Here is a 20,271-nt window from a genome sequence, read left to right as displayed (position 1 = left end):
GATCCAGAGTGAAGTGCTTGTGACAGGCTATTAGACAGACAGAGCAAGCAGTGAAGACCCAGATTGATGAGCTGCATCAGAAATCTTCTTTGTTTATGGCACATCAAGCAGGACCTCTGATCACGAGCAGAAGATGCTGTCAGTCCCTTTACAGGGATGCCATGGCTAATTGCTCTGAATATTTATGACTGTTACACTAAACCAGCCATTCATATGTGAGGCAGCAAACGAAATGGAGAAACAGTGAGAAGCCATGGGGAGCCATCAAATGGAAGGAGCAAAAATAATATCTACCCCCACCCCCATGGCTGTATGGTAATGATGCGATGTCACAAATACAGCCAGTACAACTAGTACAGTTTAGTACATCACATGGGTTGGGAGAGGATACAGGCTTCCTAATGATATTGCAAGATTAGCCAATGGTGCAGCTTGGCACACACATTTCTTAGACTGGTATTTGGTATTTTATTAGGATCCCCATTAGCTGTTGCAAAAGCAGCAGCTACTCTTCCTGGGGTCCACACAAAACATGAAACATGACATAATACAGAACATTAATAGACAAGAACAGCTCAAGGACAGAACTACATACATTTTTTTTAAAGGCACACGTAGCCTACATATAAAAACATACAAACAATCTAGGTCAAATGATTCCATACATAGTCTACTGTAGAGCTATGGCAGTGGTGAGAGAACTGGGAAAGAAACAACAATTCTGAATGTAACAATCGTCTATATGAGACTAGCTCTCGAATACCTTGAAATAAACCTTGAAACCAACCATATCAGTAGGACATGACATGGACAATTAAAATAAGCTACAGCTAGTGTAAGGTTTTAAACACAACCATGTTTATGCAGTGCCATTTGACACATTATTTAGGAATAAATCAAGCTATTGGAAATTCAAATGGGCTTTTCTAAATTAGTGTTAATTCTCAATGTCATAACAGGTGGCTTGTTGTGTATCATACTGGCATTGGAATAGTAACATCTCAATAAGGGGCTCGTTACAGCAATTACTCAGAAAATAAGTGACAAACGAGGCATCAAAGACCACCTCTGAAGAGGGCCAGAGGTCAGACTCCAACGTAGAGATGTGCCAGGGGACAGTGTGTGCCTGTGTGTGTGTGTGTGTGTGTGTGTGTGTATGTCTTTGAGTGTGTCTTTGCGTGTGTGTGTGTGGAGAGAGAATGAGAGACACTCATTGTACAGCACTTACAGTGCATTCGGAAAGTATTCAGACCCCTTCACTTTTCCAGATTTTGTTAAGTTACAAGCCTTATTCTAAAATGGATTTTTGAAAAAATATATCCCTCATCAATCTACACACAATACCCATAATGCCAAAGCAAAAACAGGTTTTTAGATTTAGATTTTTTAAACGGATCACTTTTATATAACTATTCAGACCCTTTACTCAGTACTTTGTTGAAGCACCTTTGGCAGAGATTAAAGCCTCGAGTCTTCTTGGGTATGATGCTACAAGCTTGGCACACTTGTATTTGGGGAGTTTCTCCCATTGTTCTCTGCAGATCCTCTCAAGCTCTGTCAGGTTGGATTGGGAGCGTTGCTGCACAGCTATTTACAGGTATCTCCAGAGTCCAGGCTCTGGCTGGACCACACAAGGATATTCAGAGACTTGTCCCAAAGCCACTTCTGCGTTGTATTGGCTGTGTGCTTAGGGTCATTGTCCTGTTGGAAGGTGAACCTTCGCCCCCAGTCTGAGGTCTGGAGCAGGTTTTCATCAAGGATCTCTCTATACTTTGCTCCGTTCATCTTTTCCTCGATCCTGACTGGTCTCCCAGTCCCTGACGCTGAAAAACATCCCCACAGTATGATGCTGCCACCACCACCATGCTTCACCGTAGGGATGGTATTCTCTTTTAAATTTTAAATATGGTACTTTTTACCACTTTTTTGGTGATATCCAATTGGTAGTTACAGTCTTGTCCCATCGCTGCAACTCCCCTACGGACTCGGGAGAGGCGAAGGTCGAGAATCATGCGTCCTCAGAAACACGACCCCGCGAAGCCGCACTACTTCTTGACACACTGCTCGCTTAACCCGGAATCCAGCCACACCAATGTGTCGGAGGAAACACTGTACAGCTGCGACCGAAGTCAGCGTGCATGCGCCCGGCTGCCACAAGGAGTCGCTAGAGCGCGGTGGGACAAGGACATCCCAGCCGGCCAGACCCTCCCCTAACCCGGACGACGGTCAGGGTGATGAGCAGTGCCTGGATTCCTCCAGGCCTGGATTCCTCCAGACGTGACGCTTGGCATTCAGGCCAAAGAGTTCAATCTTGGTTTCATCAGACCAGAGAATCTTGTTTCTCATGGTCTGAGAGTCATTTAGGTGCCTTTGGCAAACTCCAAGCGGGCTGTCGTGCCTTTTACTGAGGAGTGGCTTCCGTCTGGCCACTCTGCCATAAAGGCGGAGAGTCTTGGTGGTTCCAAACTTCTTCCATTTAAGAATGATGGAGGCCACTGTGTTCTTGGGGACCTTCAATGCTGCAGAAACTTTTTGGTACCCTTCCCCATATCAATGCTGTCTCAGAGCTCTACGGACAATTCCTTCGACCTCATGGCTTGGTTTTTGCTCTGACATGCACTGTCAACTGTGGGACCTTATATAGACAGGTGTGTACCTTTCCAAATCATGTCCAATCAATTGAATTTACCACAGGTGGACTCCAATCAAGTTGTTGAAACATCTCAAGGATGATCAATGGAAACAGGATGAACCTGAGTTCAATTTCGAGTCTCATAGCAAAGGGTCTGAATACTTATGTAAATAAGGTATTTCAGTTTTTTATTTATAATACATTTGCAAAAATGTCTAAAAACCTGTTTTCGTTTTGTCATTATGGGGTATTGTGTGTAGATTGATGAGGAAGGTTTTTTCTTTAATCCATTTTAGAATAAGGCTATAACGTAACAAAATGTGGAAAAAGTGAAGGGGTCTGAATACTTTCCGAATGCACTGTGCAGCCGACAGAAACCTTGGTGACATCAAAAGCTTTGACGCTGGTTCATGCTACAGCCTATCATGCCCTTACAATTTCTCCCTGTTTTAACTGAAATATAAATGTTAAATGTCCTCATTCTTTAAAAAGTTATTCAATAAATAATGTATGCGTTAAATGTATTGATATGCTTTATAAAATAACTTAAACTAACAATTCATGAAAAAACATTAAGGCCTAGATTCAATCAAATCAAGTGTTAATGGCGACAGCAGACACCCGCATAGCGGATGTTTTGGTTGGAGGTGGAACTGCGTTGGAGCTGTCCAATCGGTTAGCAACTGCTCTTGCGATCATTGTTATGAAGCCACACCTGCCCCACTCACGTTAGAAGTTCAGAACAAGAAAGTGTAGGCTATATATAAATAATTACGCTCAAATTGAAAAATAATTCACAAAATAATGAGGATTTCTATCATCTTAATTAAGGTGTAGATCACATCTCACATTCCAGTGTTCAAACTTGTAAGCAATGCTGCATGGGATTTCTGTTAATGCAACTCTGTGCAGCCAATGGCAATGTTGGCTTTAGGTATAAGCTAATGCCAGGAGCCACTTGTGGATTTGACAGCTCTAACGCAGTTTCATCTCCGACACGGCCAAAACAACAGCTATGCAGATGTCGGCTAAAGAGCCCTAAATCAATCTATTTTTTCTGCCCTTTATCATGGTTTTTGCTTGAACAATCTGTTGTCTATCATGAAGCCCTGTCATTGAAATTATTCACTATATGAAAATGAGATTTTCGTTCCACAATAGTCTATTTGTTTCTGAACCTTGAGCACGGAGCTGGAAACTTTGCAAACAACCTCTTCTATAACTCCCTCCACATCTTTCAGTGACTCTATGTCATGACACACTTCATTTCAATTTGACAATCCACTTAGCAGGACCAGCGGCCTCCGGCACACGTCCTCTACTTTGAGAAGGACAGAGGAAACAAAGTAATTCTGAAATCAGGACATAATTGAATAAATGCGTCATACCCACAATGAACCATGTTGCTTGTGGCCTAGACAATGTCTTTGCCAAGAAACTAAACCCTGCGTCACGCATATTAGAGAGTTTTAGAAGTACTACACAAGTTCAGAAAGGCATAGGTTATGCACGCCTTCTTGTATAGCGGTAAAGAGGTCAATTCAACTCCACCAAAACAATGGAATTGCCATGGAAATGCGTGGGGGAAAGACCCTTAGTCTCCTCATTGCCCACAGCAGAATTAGACTACATTTAGTATATTGTTTATATGTGTATTTCACACTATGTTGAGGTAAAGATCGGAGTATAATGCTTGTACGGATGTCAACCCCAAACACGTGTTCATGTCATCGTTACCAATCAACTGCATTACAGTTAGAAACGAATTTGACTACCGCCACCGATTTCCGTATGCTAGCTATGCTAACCAGTTTATACAAATGGGAGTTAGCATTTAGCAGTCACTTCTTCTAAACCTGAAAAGGGACAACTTCTACATGTTATGCAGCAAAAACAGCCAAATATATTTAAGTAACCACATTATGGGCCTGTTACAATACATCAATCACGACGTATTTGACGAATATCCACTTTGTTAGATCAGATTTGTTGAATGTGCGCCAATCTGGTCAATGGAACATCTGCATCCATTGACTCCTTTACCGCATCTATTCAGTTGTCTCTGAGTGCAGTGAATGCAGCGAAAGAAGGAATCATATTCTGGTTACCTTCCAGTTATGTAGCTAGCTGCAATAGAACCAGAGAGACAGATATGAAACGTTTTTAAATCTGGTATAAAAAGTTTAACTTCATAACTCCCCAAAAACATTTATTTTACATCAGTACTTTATGTTGACATTGTGCAGAGCTGACTCTAGATAGTGGACGGACAATGACAGCAAATATCTAATATGCTTTAAAGGCCACAACACACAAAGCATGATCTTTGCTCAGGATTTTACTAATTTCCTTCAAGGTGACTGAAGGAACTATCCTTAGCTGGATGGGCCCCTGAACCACATTGGTAATCTCACAGAGAATGATTTTAAAGAATTATTATTATTTTTTTCTGATGGGTTGCAACAATTTTCATTACATTTTGTTCCCTGCTCTTTATTGTGCCTGTTTAACCTTTGACCCCAACCAAGGTGACCAAAGGCCTTGATCAAAGGGACATGATGTATGGGGTTGATTAAATCATTTAATACAGGGTAAGATTGGTTAGTAAGGGACAGTTCGACATTTACTGGGGGGGGGGGGGGGTTGTATGTTTTTTTATTGGGCACAGGGGAGGGAAGTGTTTTTTCCCCCTGATTTACATTTGCCAATTTGTAGATTTTACTATATAATGTCCTCATCTGCTTTCATGCGCCTCCCCTATCAAGGTGGTTTGGTACTTCCCGTATGCACTACGCTTTTCCACGTGCTTACTATACCACAGGTCAGTATAGTCTACCATTCAACTGTCTATCCTGCCCTCTATCTACAGTGCATTCGGAACGTATTGAGACCCCTTGACTTTTTCCACAGTTTGTTACGTTACAACCTTATTAGGAAATGGATTACATTATTTTTTTCCCTCATCAATCTACACACAATACCTCATAATGACAAAGTGAAAGTTTGCCAAAAGGCACCTAAAGTACTCTCAGACCATGAGAAAAAATATTATTTGGTCTGATGAAACCAAGATTGAACTTTTTGGCCTAAATGCCAAGCGTCACGTCTGGAGGAAACCTGGCACCATCCCTACGGTGAAGCATGGTGGTGGCAGCATCATGCTGTGGGGATGTTTTTCAGCGGCAGGGACATGGGAGACTAGTCAGGATCGAGGCAAAGATGAACAGAGCAAAGTACAGAGAGAACCTTGATGAAAACCTGCTCCAGAGCACTCAGGACCTCAGACTGGGTCGACGGTTCTCCTTCCAACAGGACAACGACCCTAAGCACACAGCCAAGACAACGCAGTAGTGGCTTCGGGACAAGTATCTGAATGTCCTTGAATGGCCCAGCCAGAGCCCGGACTTGAACCAGATCTAACATCTCTGGAGATACCTGAAAATAGCTGTGCAGCGACGCTCCCCATCAAACCTGACAGAGCTTGAGAGGATCTGCAGAGAAGAATGGGAGAAACTCCACAAATACAGGTGTGCCAAGCTTGTAGAGTCATACCCAAGAAGACTCAAGGCTGTAATCGCTGCCGAAGGTGCTTCAACAAAGTACTGAGTAAAGGGTCTGAATACTTATGTAAATGTAATATTTCCGTTTTTTATTTTTAATAAATTAGCAAACATGTCTAAAAACCTGTTTTTGCTTTGTCATTATGGGGTATTGTATGTAGATTGATGATTTTTTTTTTTTTGTGTAATCAATTTTAGAATAAGGCTGTAACGTAACAAAATGTGGAAAAAGTCAAGGGGTCTGAATACTTTCCGAATGCACTGTATAGTAAACAATAGTGGTAGTTGGATAATTTGTCCAGATCTGCAATACGTTAACTAGCAATCATACCACACACAAAATCATTCAAATCTTCACTAATTTTCTATATAAATCCACAAGATAGAGGAATAGCTGATAGGCAGCGGAGAGGCCAGGTGCGTCATTGCGCATGAAAGAACAGTGAAGACACACAGCTCAAAAAGCTCCCCTATTGAGCTTGTTTTGGGACAATACAATTATCAAACCTAGACTAGCCTACAACACTCCAATTCATAATTGCATTATAGTTTTGAAGTGAAAATATAATTTTAATAATGGCCCGAAAGCCCTCTTATTTGAATGTTTCATTCGATTTGGATCAGTTGTGGGTCTACTCTCGACAGATTATAGAAAGGCACAGTAGCAGGCCAGTCTGGCTGTATATTTACTTCTGATACTGATGCGTTGTCTGTTGCCGATCATCATTCTCCTATATAGTGTGGTCACCTAGGACTATGCCCCCAGCAGGCCCATTCATTCAGGAAAGCTTAACATGCGTTCTGCGATCCGAGTGGCTATTCCTCGACCTAGAATCTAACGCTTCAATATAGCCTAAATATTTGTCATTTAACTTTGAAAATGTATTACCTTTTATGTGTGGCATAAACACAACTAGTCACAATGTTTTAATCTGATTAGGCTACTTCAAAAGTCTCCTGTAGGCTACCTGTGCATGTTCATCCACTCTAATATAATTCCAGCATCCAAACTGTGCAACGGCCATTCGATTAATGGTTTAATTACATTCGGAGATTCTCAAACCAAGCCTTCATTGGTGAGCAGGGATGGATGTATTTTCTGTTTGTCGAGATTGACACACTCTACTTGATTGTGGTGTTGAAAATGCAATAATCGGTATGCAGTTATGCGTTGCTTATTGGTTGTGTGTGGTGCAGTGGCACAGAAACCTGTTGGTGGTAAATTTGTTGCATATATTTTATATAATTATAAATACAGCATAAAAATGTGGAAAATCTGATTTTCCCGCTGATCATTGTCTGCAGCAGGGTCTGATCGTAGTGTAATGAGACAGGCAGGGAGAGTGAGCTCGTTCATGATGGTCGGCGAACCCGCAAGCTTCTGGCCTGTTAGCCCTGCGTGGCATCGACAGTGCCACAAAACCATGCTGAAGTGGTAAAGTCGTTATGTATGGTGGCAATAATGATTTTGAGTAATTTTTTTGAAAGGGGGGGGGGGGGGGGGTGTGCAAAAATGTTTTACAATACAAGGGGAGGGTCATGGGAAAACATTTTTAAAGTTGGGGAGGGGTGTGCATTATTTTTTTTTACACCGGAGTTCGACCAGCCCCCACCCCCCACCCCCCGAGTAAATTTCTAACTGTCCCTAAAGGGCCCGGTGATGGGTCTCTACTAAGTTAACATATTGAATTGTTTTAAGATTGTCATACTGAGGACCATTTAGCCATTTGATTTTGTATTTAAGGACCCCTGTAGGTATAAAAAATATATATATACAGTACCAGTCAAAGGTTTGGACACACCATTCAAGAGTTTTTCTTTATTTTTACTATTTTCTACATTGTAGAATAATAGTGAAGACATCAAAACTATGAAATAACACATATGGAATCATGTAGTAACCAAAAAAGTGTTAAACAAATCAAAATATATTTGATATTTGATATTCTTCAAATAGCCACCCTTTGCCTTGATGACAGCTTAGTACACTCTTGGAATTCTCTCAACCAGCTTCACCTGGAATGCTTTTCCAACAGTCTTGAAGGAGTTCCCACATATGCTGAGCACTTGTTGGCTGCTTTTCCTTCACTCTGCGGTCCAACTCATTCCAAACCATCTCAATTGGGTTGAGGTTGTGTGATTGTGGAGGCCATGTCATCTGATGCAGCACTCCACCACTCTCCTTCTTGGTCAAATAACCCTTACACAGCCTGGAGGTGTGTTGGGTCATTGTCCTGTTGAAAAACAACTGATAGTCCCACTAAGCGCAAACCAGATAGGATGGCGTATTGCTGCAGAATGCTGTGGTAGGCATGCTGGTTAAGTGTGCATTGAATTCTAAATAAATCACAGACAGTGTCACCAGCAAAGCACCCACACACCATCACACCTCCTCCTCCATAATTCACGGTGGGAACTACACATGCGGAGATCCTCCTCCTCCAAACACGGCAAGTTGAGTTGATGCCAAAGAGCTCGATTTTGGTCTCATCTGACCACAACACCTCACCCAGTTCTCCTCTGAATCATTCAGATGTTCATTAGCAAACTTCAGACGGCCCTGTATTTGTGCTTTCTTGAGCAGGGGGACCTTGCGGGCGCTGCAGAATTTCAGTCCTTCACGGCGTAGTGTGTTACCAATTGTTTTCTTGGTGACTATGGTCCCAGCTGCCTTGAGATCATTGACAAGATCCTCACGTGTAGTTCTGAGCTGATTCCTCACCGTTCTCATGATCATTGCAACTCCACGAGGTGAGATCTTGCATGGAGCCCCAGGCTGAGGGAGATCGACAGTTATTTTGTGTTTCTTCCATTTGCCAATAATCGCACCAACTGTTGTCACCTTCTCACCAAGCTGCTTGGCGATGGTCTTGTAGCCCATTCCAGCCTTGTGTAGGTCTACAATCTTGTCCCTGACATCCTTGGAGAGCTCTTTGGTCTTGGCCATGGTGGAGAGTTTGGAATCTGATTGATTGATTGCTTCTGTGGACAGGTATCTTTTATACAGGTAACAAGCTGAGATTAGGAGCACTCCCTTTAAGAGTGTGCTCCTAATCTCAGCTCGTTACCTGTATAAAAGACACCTGGGAGCCAGAAATCTTTCTGATTGAGAGGGGGTCAAATACTTATTTCCCTCATTAAAATGCAAATTAATTTATAACATTTTTGACATGCGTTTTTCTGGATTTTTTTATTGTTCTGTCTCTCACTGTTCAAATAAACCTACCATTAAAATTATAGACTGATCATTTCTTTGTCAGTGGGCAAACACTTTTTCCCTCACTGTAAAGGGTGAGTGTACAGCTTGTATAACAGCGTAAATTTGCTGTCCCCTCAAAATAACACAACACACAGCCATTAATGTCTAAACCGCTGGCAACAAAAGTGAGTACACCCCTAAGTGTAAATGTCCAAATTGGGTCCAAAGTGTCAATATTTTGTGTGGCCACCATCATTTTCCAGCACTGCCTTAACCCTCTTGGGCATGGAGTTCACCAGAGCTTCACAGGTTGCCACTGGAGTCCTCTTCCACTCCTCCATGACGACATCACGGAGCTGGTGGAAGGCAGTGGTAGTCTTGGAGGTGTGTTTGGGGTCGTTATCATGTTGGAATACTGCCCTGCGGCGCAGTTTCCGAAGGGAGGGGATCATGCTCTGCTTCAGTATGTCACAGTACATGTTGGCATTCATGGTTCCATCAATGAACTGTAGCTCCCCAGTGCCGGCAGCACTCATGCAGCCCCAGACCATGACACTCCCACCACCATGCTTGACTGTAGGCAAGACACACTTGTCTTTGTACTCCTCACCTGGTTGCCGCCACACACGCTTGACACCATCTGAACCAAATAAGTTTATCTTGATCTCATCAGACCACAGGACATGGTTCCAGTAATCCATGTCCTTTGTCTGCAGCAAACTGTTTGCGGGCTTTCTTGTGCATCATCTTTAGAAGAGGCTTCCTTCTGGGACGACAGCCATCCAGACCAATTTGATGCAGTGTGCGGCGTATGGTCTGAGCACTGACAGGCTGAGCACCCCCACCCCTTCAACCTCTGCAGCAATGCTGGCAGCACTCATACGTCTATTTCCCAAAGACAACCTCTGGATATGACGCTGAGCACGTGCACTCAACTTCTTTGGTCGACCATGGCGAGGCCTGTTCTGAGTGGAACCTGTCCTGTTAAACCGCTGTATGGTCTTGGCCACCGTGCTGCAGCTCAGTTTCAGGGTTTCAAGTGCCATGTTGAACTTCCAGTGACCAGTATGAGGGAGTGTGAGAGCGATGACACCAAATTTAACACACCTGCTCCCCATTCACACCTGAGACCTTGTAACACTAACAAGTCACATGACACCGAGGAGGGAAAATGGCTAATTGGGCCCAATTTGGACATTTTCACTTAGGGGTGTACTCACTTTTGTTGCCAGCGGTTTATACTCAAATATTTAAAAAAAATGTGAGGGGTGTATTCACTTTTGTGAGATACTATATATATATATATATATATATATATATATATATATATACAGTGAGGGAAAAAAGTAATTGATCCCCTGCTGATTTTGTACGTTTGCCCACTGACAAAGAAATGATCAGTCTATAATTTTAATGGTAGGTTTATTTGAACAGTGAGAGACAGAATAACAACAACAAAATCCATAAAAACGCATGTCAAAAATGTTATAAATTGATTTGCATTTTAATGAGGGAAATAAGTATTTGACCCCCTCTCAATCAGAAAGATTTCTGGCTCCCAGGTGTCTTTTATACAGGTAACGAGCTGAGATTAGGAGCACACTCTTAAAGGGAGTGCTCCTAATCTCAGTGTGTTACCTGTATTAAAGACACCTGTCCACAGAAGCAATCAATCAATCAGATTCCAAACTCTCCACCATGGCCAAGACCAAAGAGCTCTCCAAGGATGTCAGGGACAAGATTGTAGACCTACATAAGGCTGGAATGGGCTACAAGACCATCGCCAAGCAGCTTGGTGAGAAGGTGACAACAGTTGGTGCGATTATTCGCAATATGGAAGAAACACAAAAGCACTGTCAATCTCCCTCGGCCTGGGGCTCCATGCAAGATCTCACCTCGTGGAGTTGCAATGATCATGAGAACGGTGAGGAATCAGCCCAGAACTACACGGGAGGATCTTGTCAATGATCTCAAGGCAGCTGGGACCATAGTCACCAAGAAAACAATTGGTAACACACTACGCCGTGAAGGACTGAAATCCTGCAGCACCCGCAAGGTCCCCCTACTCAAGAAAGCACATATACATGCCTGTCTGAAGTTTGCCAATGAACATCTGAATGATTCAGAGGAGAACTGGGTGAAAGTGTTGTGGTCAGATGAGACCAAAATCGAGCTCTTTGGCATCAACTCAACTCGTTGTGTTTGGAGGAGGAGGAATGCTGCCTATGACCCCAACAACACCATCCCCACCGTCAAACATGGATGTGGAAACATTATGCTTTGGGTGTGTTTTTCTGCTAAGGGGACAGGACAACTTCACCGCATCAAAGTGACGATGGACGGGGCCATGTACCGTCAAATCTTGGGTGAGAACTTCCTTCCCTCAGCCAGGGCATTGAAAATGGGTTGTGGATGGGTATTCCAGCATGACAATGACCCAAAACACATGGCCAAGGCAACAAAGGAGTGGCTCAAGAAGAAGCACATTATGGTCCTGGAGTGGCCTAGCCAGTCTCCAGACCTTAATCCCATAGAAAATCTGTGGAGGGAGCTGAAGGTTCGAGTTGCCAATCGTCAGCCTCGAAACCTTAATGACTTGGAGAAGATCTGCAAAGAGGAGTGGGACAAAATCCCTCCTGAGATGTGTGCAAACCTGGTGGCCAACTACAAGAAATGTCTGACCTCTGTGATTGCCAACAAGGGTTTTGCCACCAAGTACTAAGTCATGTTTTGCAGAGGGGTCAAATACTTGTTTCCCTAATTAAAATGCAAATCAATTTATAACATTTTTTACATTCGTTTTTCTGGATATTTTTGCTGTTATTCTGTCTCTCACTGTTCAAATAAACCTACCATTAAAATTATAGACTGATCATGTCTTTGTAAGTGGGCAAACGTACAAAATCAGCGGGGGATCAAATACTTTTTTCCCTCACTGTATATAGCTCAGAGACTTTCAACGTGGCACCGTCATAGGATGCCACCTTTCCAACAAGTTAATTTGTCAAATATCTGCCCTGCTAGAGCTGCCCCGGTCAACTGTAAGTGCTGTTATTGTGAAGTGGAAACGTCTAGGAGCAACAACGGCTCAGCCGCGAAGTGGTAGGCCACACAAGCTCACAGAACGGGACCACAAAGTGCTGAAACTCGTAAAAATCGTCTGTCCTCTGTTGCAACACTCACTAACGAGTTCCAAACTGCCTCTGGAAGCAACGTCAGCACAAGAACTGTTCGTCGGGAGCTTCATGAAATGGGTTTCCATGGCCGAGCAGCCGCATACAAGCCTAAGATCACCATGCGCAATGCCAAGCGTCGGCTGGAGTGGTGTAAAGCTCGCCGCCATTGGACTCTGGAGCAGTGGAAACACATTCTCTGGAGTGATGAATCACGCTTCACCATCTGGCAGTCTGACAGACAAATCTGGGTTTGGTGGATGCAAGAAGAACGCTATCTGCCCGAATGCATAATGCCAACTGTAAAGTTTGGTGGAGGAATAATGGTTCGGGCTAGGCCTCTTAGTTCCAGTGAAGGGAAATCTTAATGCTACAGCAAACAATGACATTCTAGATGATTTTGTGCTTCTAACTTTGTGGCAACAGTTTGGGGAAGGCCCTTTCCTGTTTCAGCATGACAATGCCCCCATGCACAAAGCGAGGTCCATACTGAAATGGTTTGTCGAGATCGGTGTGGAAGAACTTGACTGGCCTGCACAGAACCCTGACCTCAACCACATCGAACACCTTTGGGATGAATTGGAACACCGACTGCGAGCTAGGCCCAATTGCCCAACATCAGTGCCCTTCCTCACTAATGCTCTTGTGGCTGAATGGAAGCAAGTCCCCGCAGCAATATTCCAACATCTAGTGGAAAGCCTTCCCAGAAGAGTGGAGGCTGTTATTGCAGCAAAGGGGGGACCAACTCCATATTAATGCCCATGATTTTGGAACGAGATGTTCGACAAGCATGTGTCCATTTACATTTGGTCATGTAGTGTATGTTTTGAAGTGTCTGTCCTATATCTGAGATATAAGAAAGCTCAGGAATGATTTTTTACTGTATACCTTTGACGTGGTAGCTGGTTCGAATACCCGAGCCGACAAAGTGAAAAATCTGTCGATGTGCACTTGAGCAAGAGGGCACCGTATTATTATGGCTGATCCTGTATAAATAACACTTATACAAAAGGGAGGACAGACATTTATTCAGTTCCAGTGTGTAGGTTGAAGCAACAATTATTGGTAAAGATGTATTTTCAGTACTTGAATCAACGAGGAAGAAACACGAGATATGGTGTATCATTCAAAGATGGATATATGACTATAGGGCTGTAGGGAGAAAAGAACATCCCAACTTCCCCTCCAAGGACAGTTCTGACTCACGCTTCGTCTCCTTCTGAAAAGGAAGGGTACATGACGTGGAGGATAGAGACACGGTGTAAGGCACGGAGACACGCGGAAGGAAAAGGGATAAGACAACCTTAAGAATCTCTTAAAATCACTGAAAGCAAAGGAGACAGGTGCAAGATAAAAGCATGTTAAACAATTCACTAGCGACCACATTCCAAAGTGACAAATAACACCTTTTGCAATGGCAAAATGTCATAATTTCTGTCACGTTGAGGCTATGCAATGCCAATTGGGAAACCCAACATGAACATGACGGTCCAAATTGGTGTGTAGAAATGATCACCTTCCTCCATTCCTCTCAGTTATGGGGCATAGGGCCAAGAGTTTTTCCTGACCAGGTCAGACCAACTAAGGTCTGGTTATGTAACAGGGGGTTCAGTGAACTACGCTCGCGTGAAGAGTAACCTTTCCTTGAGACCTGACAACTTGCTTTAGTTTCCCAAGCTAATGCCTAGGCTTTAGCTCAGCATGCTAACACAGTCTTGCATTGTGCAGATGACCCCGGTTTAACCACAGTTGGTCAGTCAGGTCAGTGGGTCCGCTGGCTTACACAAACGTGGGCAAAGGGCACGGACAATTTCATTGTGTTGGTGCATGCTGTTGAGTTACGAGGACACCTTCAAAGCGACATTGCAAAGCTTTGACCTGCGTAGAACGAGTAAACATGATGGAGAACAGTTTTTAGGCTCATCCAGAGATGATGATTGTAACCCTGCTCTCTATAAGAAACAGCTGACATTGTGAGGTGAAGTCTTTTGTCTATTGAGAAAACCATGAAACACTGTCACACTCAACGACCTCATTCAGAGACATAAGTAAAATGTACAGCGATGCACCGATGACATATCAAGACGTTTGTAAGATTTGGCACAACCTATTTCTAGACTGACTAGCCTCTTTTTTAAAAGGGCCATTCGTGTTTCGTAAGTTAACACATGAAATGAAGAATACGGATATGACAAATGTGAAAACATTCACTTTGACGGTAATTGTTCATGGTATGCCTTTTGTGTATTTTCTTTTCTGATTTATAACACTTTGTCAAAGAAAGGGATGTATAGTTGTTGATAGCCAGCGAATAGAAAATCTGCTACAAATAACACATCCTGTCCCTTTTGATACTTCCTGTTTCAAGAACACATCTGGATAAATAAAGGTGAATCAATTCTGGTCATGAAGTTCCCCACACCTCTGATTATCGTTTAGTGTTCTTAATTTTGTACGCTCTGCATTCGATTACTCTCAGCCACACACAAACAAACTCACACACTAATAACTCAAATCTGGAGAACCAGGTGTATGAACAGTCACTCATTAATATTTTCATTTCCTACATGTACAAAAGGGCACATGGGCTTTAGATTGAAGATGCTACTTTGAATTCCTGATTAACATTAATGAACGGTAATGTAAACCCTCTAGATATGTGCTTCCACTCAATAACATGAAATGAAAATACATGAATGCACGTGCAAAGTGAAGCAGAAATACATAGCTTGGAGAAAATACAGCTGGATTTAGGGGTGGGCGAATTACAATAGAACATTTTAGGCCAAATTACATTGGGGTAGACATGAATCAGACATCTATACTGTATAGACAGCTGGACTGCGGGAGAAATTGCACAAAAACGTACAGGTTATCAGCCTTTGACACACAAAATCAGTTTAATTTCAAAATATTTAAAGAAAAAAAAGCCTAATGATAGGCTACATTTGTCATATATATCGCCTATCCCTAGTTATGACACAGAAAATACTAAAGGAGTTCTCTGAAGCGGTTTTTAATGGACCATCAAACATTTAATGGAAGACTGCAAACATGTCAACAGTGGGATAGTGATATGTACTGTACATTTTACATTTTAAGTCAATTAGCAGACGCTCTTATCCAGAGCGACTTACAGTTAGTGAGTGCATTTTTTGCTGTTGTTGAATTTATTATTATTTTTGTTCCATACTGGCCCCCCGTGGGAATCAAACCCACAACCCTGGAGTTGCAAACGCCATGCTCTACCAACTGAGCTACATCCCTGCCGGCCATTCCCTCCCCTACCCTGGGCCAATTGTGCGCCGCCCCATGGGTCTCCCGGTCGCGGCCGGCTACGACAGAGCCTGGATTCTAACCAGGATCTCTAGTGGCACAGCTAGCACTTCGATGCAGTGCCTTAGACCACTGCGCCACTCAGGACTAGTATTCATACGTGAGTTATGGTCACTTTGGCACAGCTGGACGATCCCTTTAATAGATCCTCTTACACCATTTAGCTTAGGCCTAACAACAAACATTTTCCCATCCCACACATGAACAACACGCAGAAGTCATGTTTGGCTGCTGTTCAAAATCTTGCGGTCATAACATTTATTTATGACACAACTCACACTGATCATGACACATAATATGCAACAGCCTCTCAACAAGGATTGCCCATAAACTTACAAAAAACACTGTCCTGGTAAGCCTTGGGCCTGGTTTCATTTAAGTTCCTAGCCTCTACCACTTCAGTGTTCAGATATCTAAAAGCACTGGATAGATGTTAGCTAAAATGTTAATCTCCACCTAGCCCTTCAACATGTGAACACGTCAGTCAAGGGTGCCGTAAACCTTGCAGTGCATATAGGCCAGTTTCTCAGCGCGGGTCCGCCTCAGCAGAGGGAACCACTCGCGGTGAGGCAGCTCCACCACCCGGTACCCAGCCAGCTTCAGCTGCCTCCTTTTCATGGCGTGCAGCCCCAGCAGCTGTGGAGAGCGATAGCAGTAGTGGTTCCTGTTCGTCACCTGGATGGCCAGTCTGATGGGAGCTTTGGAGGCTTTGTGGGAGTCCCTGGGGAGTGGGCCTGGGTTGCTACGTTTGGTCAGAGCCCCCACGAGCCCGTCCGTCAGGTCGACTCCCACGCTGAACAGCCCCCCTCCCTCATCCGGCTCTGTCCTTCGGAGGAGGGGCAGCTGAGAAGCTTGGGTTGGGGGAAGGGGAGTCTTTCTGCCGTTGGTGAGTTGAGTCAAAAGGTCCTCGGTGAGAGTGACTCCTGTGTTGATCCTCTCCCAGCCCTGAGTAGAAGAGCCAGAAGAAGTGCTCCAATCCGGGGTGGAAATAGGGTATGTCTGCGCTGAGGTCACAGGTAGCGGCTGTCCGACTGGGTTCAGATGCACCTCCAGGTCAATGGAGCGGGTGTGAGGCAGGATCATTCGTTTGCTCACAAACTCCTCTCCGCCCAGAAGGTCCCGTAGTACGGCCTCGGCCTCCAGGACCTCAACCTTCTGACACACGTCCTTCTGGGCGAAGCGCCACAGCATCTCCGTCGTCTCCTCCCGCAGCTCTCTACTCAGCCGCGGGCCAGTCCAGTGAGGCAGCTCCAACGCCACTGTCCCATCCAGAGTGAACAAGTCTTTCTTCAGCTCCAGCTGTTTGGACCTGGTGGCTAGGCTAACAAACTCGGGGCTCAAGGCTAACGCCACAAGGTCCTCAGGGAGCTGACAGATGAAAGCCAGGCCGAGGAGGCCGGTGAGGAGGTGCTCAGGATAGCGCTGGAACTCAGCCTCTCTCTGCCGGAGGGCCTCAATGAGGCTGGGGTAGAAGTTAGGGCACTGGCTGGGTAGGACACCTAGGGTCCCAAAGGCCCATAGCAGCTTGCCTGAGTCCTTGCTCCGACAGTGTGGCACTAACGACGGCAGGCGCTCAGCAACAGCCAGGAGGATGCGTTCGTTGCGGTAATGCAGGGCCGAGCAGGCCAGTGCCACATGCATCAGCCCCTGGACGCCCATGCTGGGGGCGCGGCGAGGCACCTCATGCGCCATGACCTCCAGCCATGCCCGATGATCCAGGTAGCTAAAACGCAGCAGCTTCATCACGTTCACCATGGCAAAGTCACTCATCTCATACACAAGCGAGTGGGCCCTGTCCACCAGCCGATTCACCGCTCCTTCCGAGAGAGCCGTCTGGGACTTGAACAGGCCCAGACACACGGCACCTACCTCCTCTGGCTCCAGCTGGTCCAGGTGACGCATCAGTATCTGCTCTAAGGGGTGAACTAGCTCTTTGGGGCAGCGCCTGCCCTCCCCCATCACATACAGAAGCTGGACTATCTCTGGGACACCTACCTGGCCTAAGTGCAGGCTGGCGCAGTCATACAGGCACTGCAGGTACTGAGGCACGGACCTCCCCAGGCAGCGCCACAGGTCTGCGGCCAGCAGCAGCTGGTGGAGGCCCATCTCCCCAGCCCTGCGGCCCAGCTCAGCCTCATACAGCCCCAGCATGCTGTGAGTGGGGGGCAGGCCCAGCCACACAAAAGACCTCAGCACCTCCAGTAGCTGGGAGTGGCTGAAGTGACGCAGGTTTTCCACGGAGTAGCGGAGCAGCATGATGAAACGCGTGTCACCCCTCACTAAAGGGGTTTGGTCAGGGTGCAGGTGGCTAAGCTTGGTGAGGAAGCCGGTTATGTCCACAGGCTCCATGCTGCCCTTCAGGACGGTCACTTTGTGCAGCAGGAAGAAGGCCTGCTTGGAATGGACTGGGGCAGGCCGCTGGGACAGGTCAAGGGTCATGGTTGAGTACTCTGGGCGGCATGTCTGGAAGGCACGGGGGTCGCCTTTGACGTCTGGGGTTAGGGGTTCTGTGCGGTAGAGGGGTGCCGTTTCTGCCTTAGCCCCAGTGCCTCTGTTGAAGGCCAGGTCTAGCAGTGTGTTCTTGGTGCTGGAGAGGCGGCGTGAGGAGCTGACACTGTAGCGGTTACTCTGCTGTCTGAAGGCAGAGGTGAGGGTGGACCGACACTGCTCCTCCTCCTCCATCTCCAACCTGCTCAGGGAGGCTCCAGGGTCACGCTGGGGCCGATGGTAAGAGGAGGGGTTGTACTGTAACCTGTAGCCCCCGGGAAGTACCCCTTCCCTCCCGTCCTCCTCATCGAGTCCCTCCGTTTCAGGTTCTCCATAAGCGTTGTGCAGATACCGAGCCCTGAGGAACTGCCTGTGGAGGGCTAGGGAGAGATGGCGTAGCCTAGCCACATGGCATAAAGCTCCTGCAGACATCCACCTCAGAAGCTGAAAGATAGAGAATATGCAGGAATGTCATTAGGCTGTTGGTTTAACTATAGATATTATATTGCTCCTAAGATGTAATGTGCATGCTGCTTCAATTCTAGAGATGACACATATTTCTACTTACTCCTTATTAACTAACAGAACAGCCTACACGAGGGCCATGTGGAATCTTGTTCAGGATAGCTGGGCTAGCTAGTTACCATCTTAAAATTGGTTTACTATAGCTAACTAACGTTACAATATTAATAGACAGAATTGATAACGCAGGGTAAGCTATAACATTGGTGGCAGAGAAGAACATAGCACAGTGGTACAGTACAGTACACTAGCGAGCTCTCCCCTGAAGTTCTCTGTAGCTAATGTTAGCTAACCAGCTAGCTAGATTGCCACTTTGGAATGAGTTGCTAGCTAGCTAATGTTAGCTAAGTATGCTAAATCGCATTAGCTAGCTAATTTATTCCACAATACTAGCCAGTTGCAGATGGCCATATCTACAAAACAAGGCAAACTCACCGACAATAGCAATATCTTCCACAAATAACAATATATATTATTTTTTATGACATTTCAGAAACATGCTTGTCTGTAAGGTCACTGATGAGCTATGAGACCAACGGCGCTGTGCAGGTACAAACCTAGTAGCGTCAGCGAAAGCGAACTCTGTCGAAGTAGCTGTGCACTTGTTTATCGCTTGACCGCTCTCCTACTATAAATTCAACGAATGCTGCAAATGTGGAAGGCAGGGTTTTCCTACTTATGCAGTTGCTCAAATGAATGTGCAATCAATTGATAATCAATATATTACATTACAATATCCTAATACTTACATGATAATATCCTAATACTTACATGATAATATCCTAATACTGAAATTGGCCGTAATTGGCCAACTGTATCCAATAATCCTAACTTGACCATGATTGGCCATCTGTATTTCTAATAAGTGATTAGCTACTTCAACATGTTTAAAATTGAAAGTCAGATATTATTGAGTATTGAGCTTATTCATAGTGAGCATGTGTGAACACCCTGTGTGCAAAAAAAAGGAGTTCTTCAAGATTATTTAATGACGTCTTTATTCATTAAATTCATATTTGCTAAGATATGTTTTCTTCAAGACATTTTTCAGTAACACAAAATAAATAATACAAAATAATACAAAAAGAAACTTGATAGCATTTTATCTTTTAAGACATTACAAGAGTTGAAACAACAATAAAAACAAACTAACAGACATTGGTTTTTGAACGTTTGCTTTAGTTGTACTGTACCATGTACCATGTAGTAGAACAAAATTAAAAAGATTTCATATATGTATATATTTATATATTTATATTGATATAGTTTAAAAAATAAAAGCGGAAATGTCTGTCTCATTAATTCACAATAATCCTCTTAAATTATTCACACGTAATAAGCTTGATATATTTGAATATATAT

General features: G+C 44.4%; 1 protein-coding gene across 1 annotated transcript; it reads right to left on the bottom strand.

The window, feature by feature from the left end:
- Nucleotides 1-15,441: 15,441 nt before the first annotated feature.
- Nucleotides 15,442-19,456, bottom strand: fastkd5 (FAST kinase domains 5). Its single transcript, XM_084140239.1, has 2 exons — nucleotides 19,345-19,456; nucleotides 15,442-18,831 (listed from the first exon to the last, which is right to left on the bottom strand). Exon 2 carries the CDS (start codon nucleotides 18,817-18,819, stop codon nucleotides 16,381-16,383), a length of 2,439 nt encoding a protein of 812 aa, XP_083996365.1. The 5' UTR covers nucleotides 18,820-18,831; nucleotides 19,345-19,456; the 3' UTR covers nucleotides 15,442-16,380.
- Nucleotides 19,457-20,271: the final 815 nt, after the last annotated feature.

Source organism: Coregonus lavaretus (genome assembly GCF_964263955.1).
Source record: "Coregonus lavaretus genome assembly, chromosome: 24".
NCBI lineage: Eukaryota > Metazoa > Chordata > Actinopteri > Salmoniformes > Salmonidae > Coregonus > Coregonus lavaretus.
The sequence above is the reverse complement of the archived record's forward strand: the minus strand, read 5'-3'. Positions and strand labels throughout refer to the sequence as shown.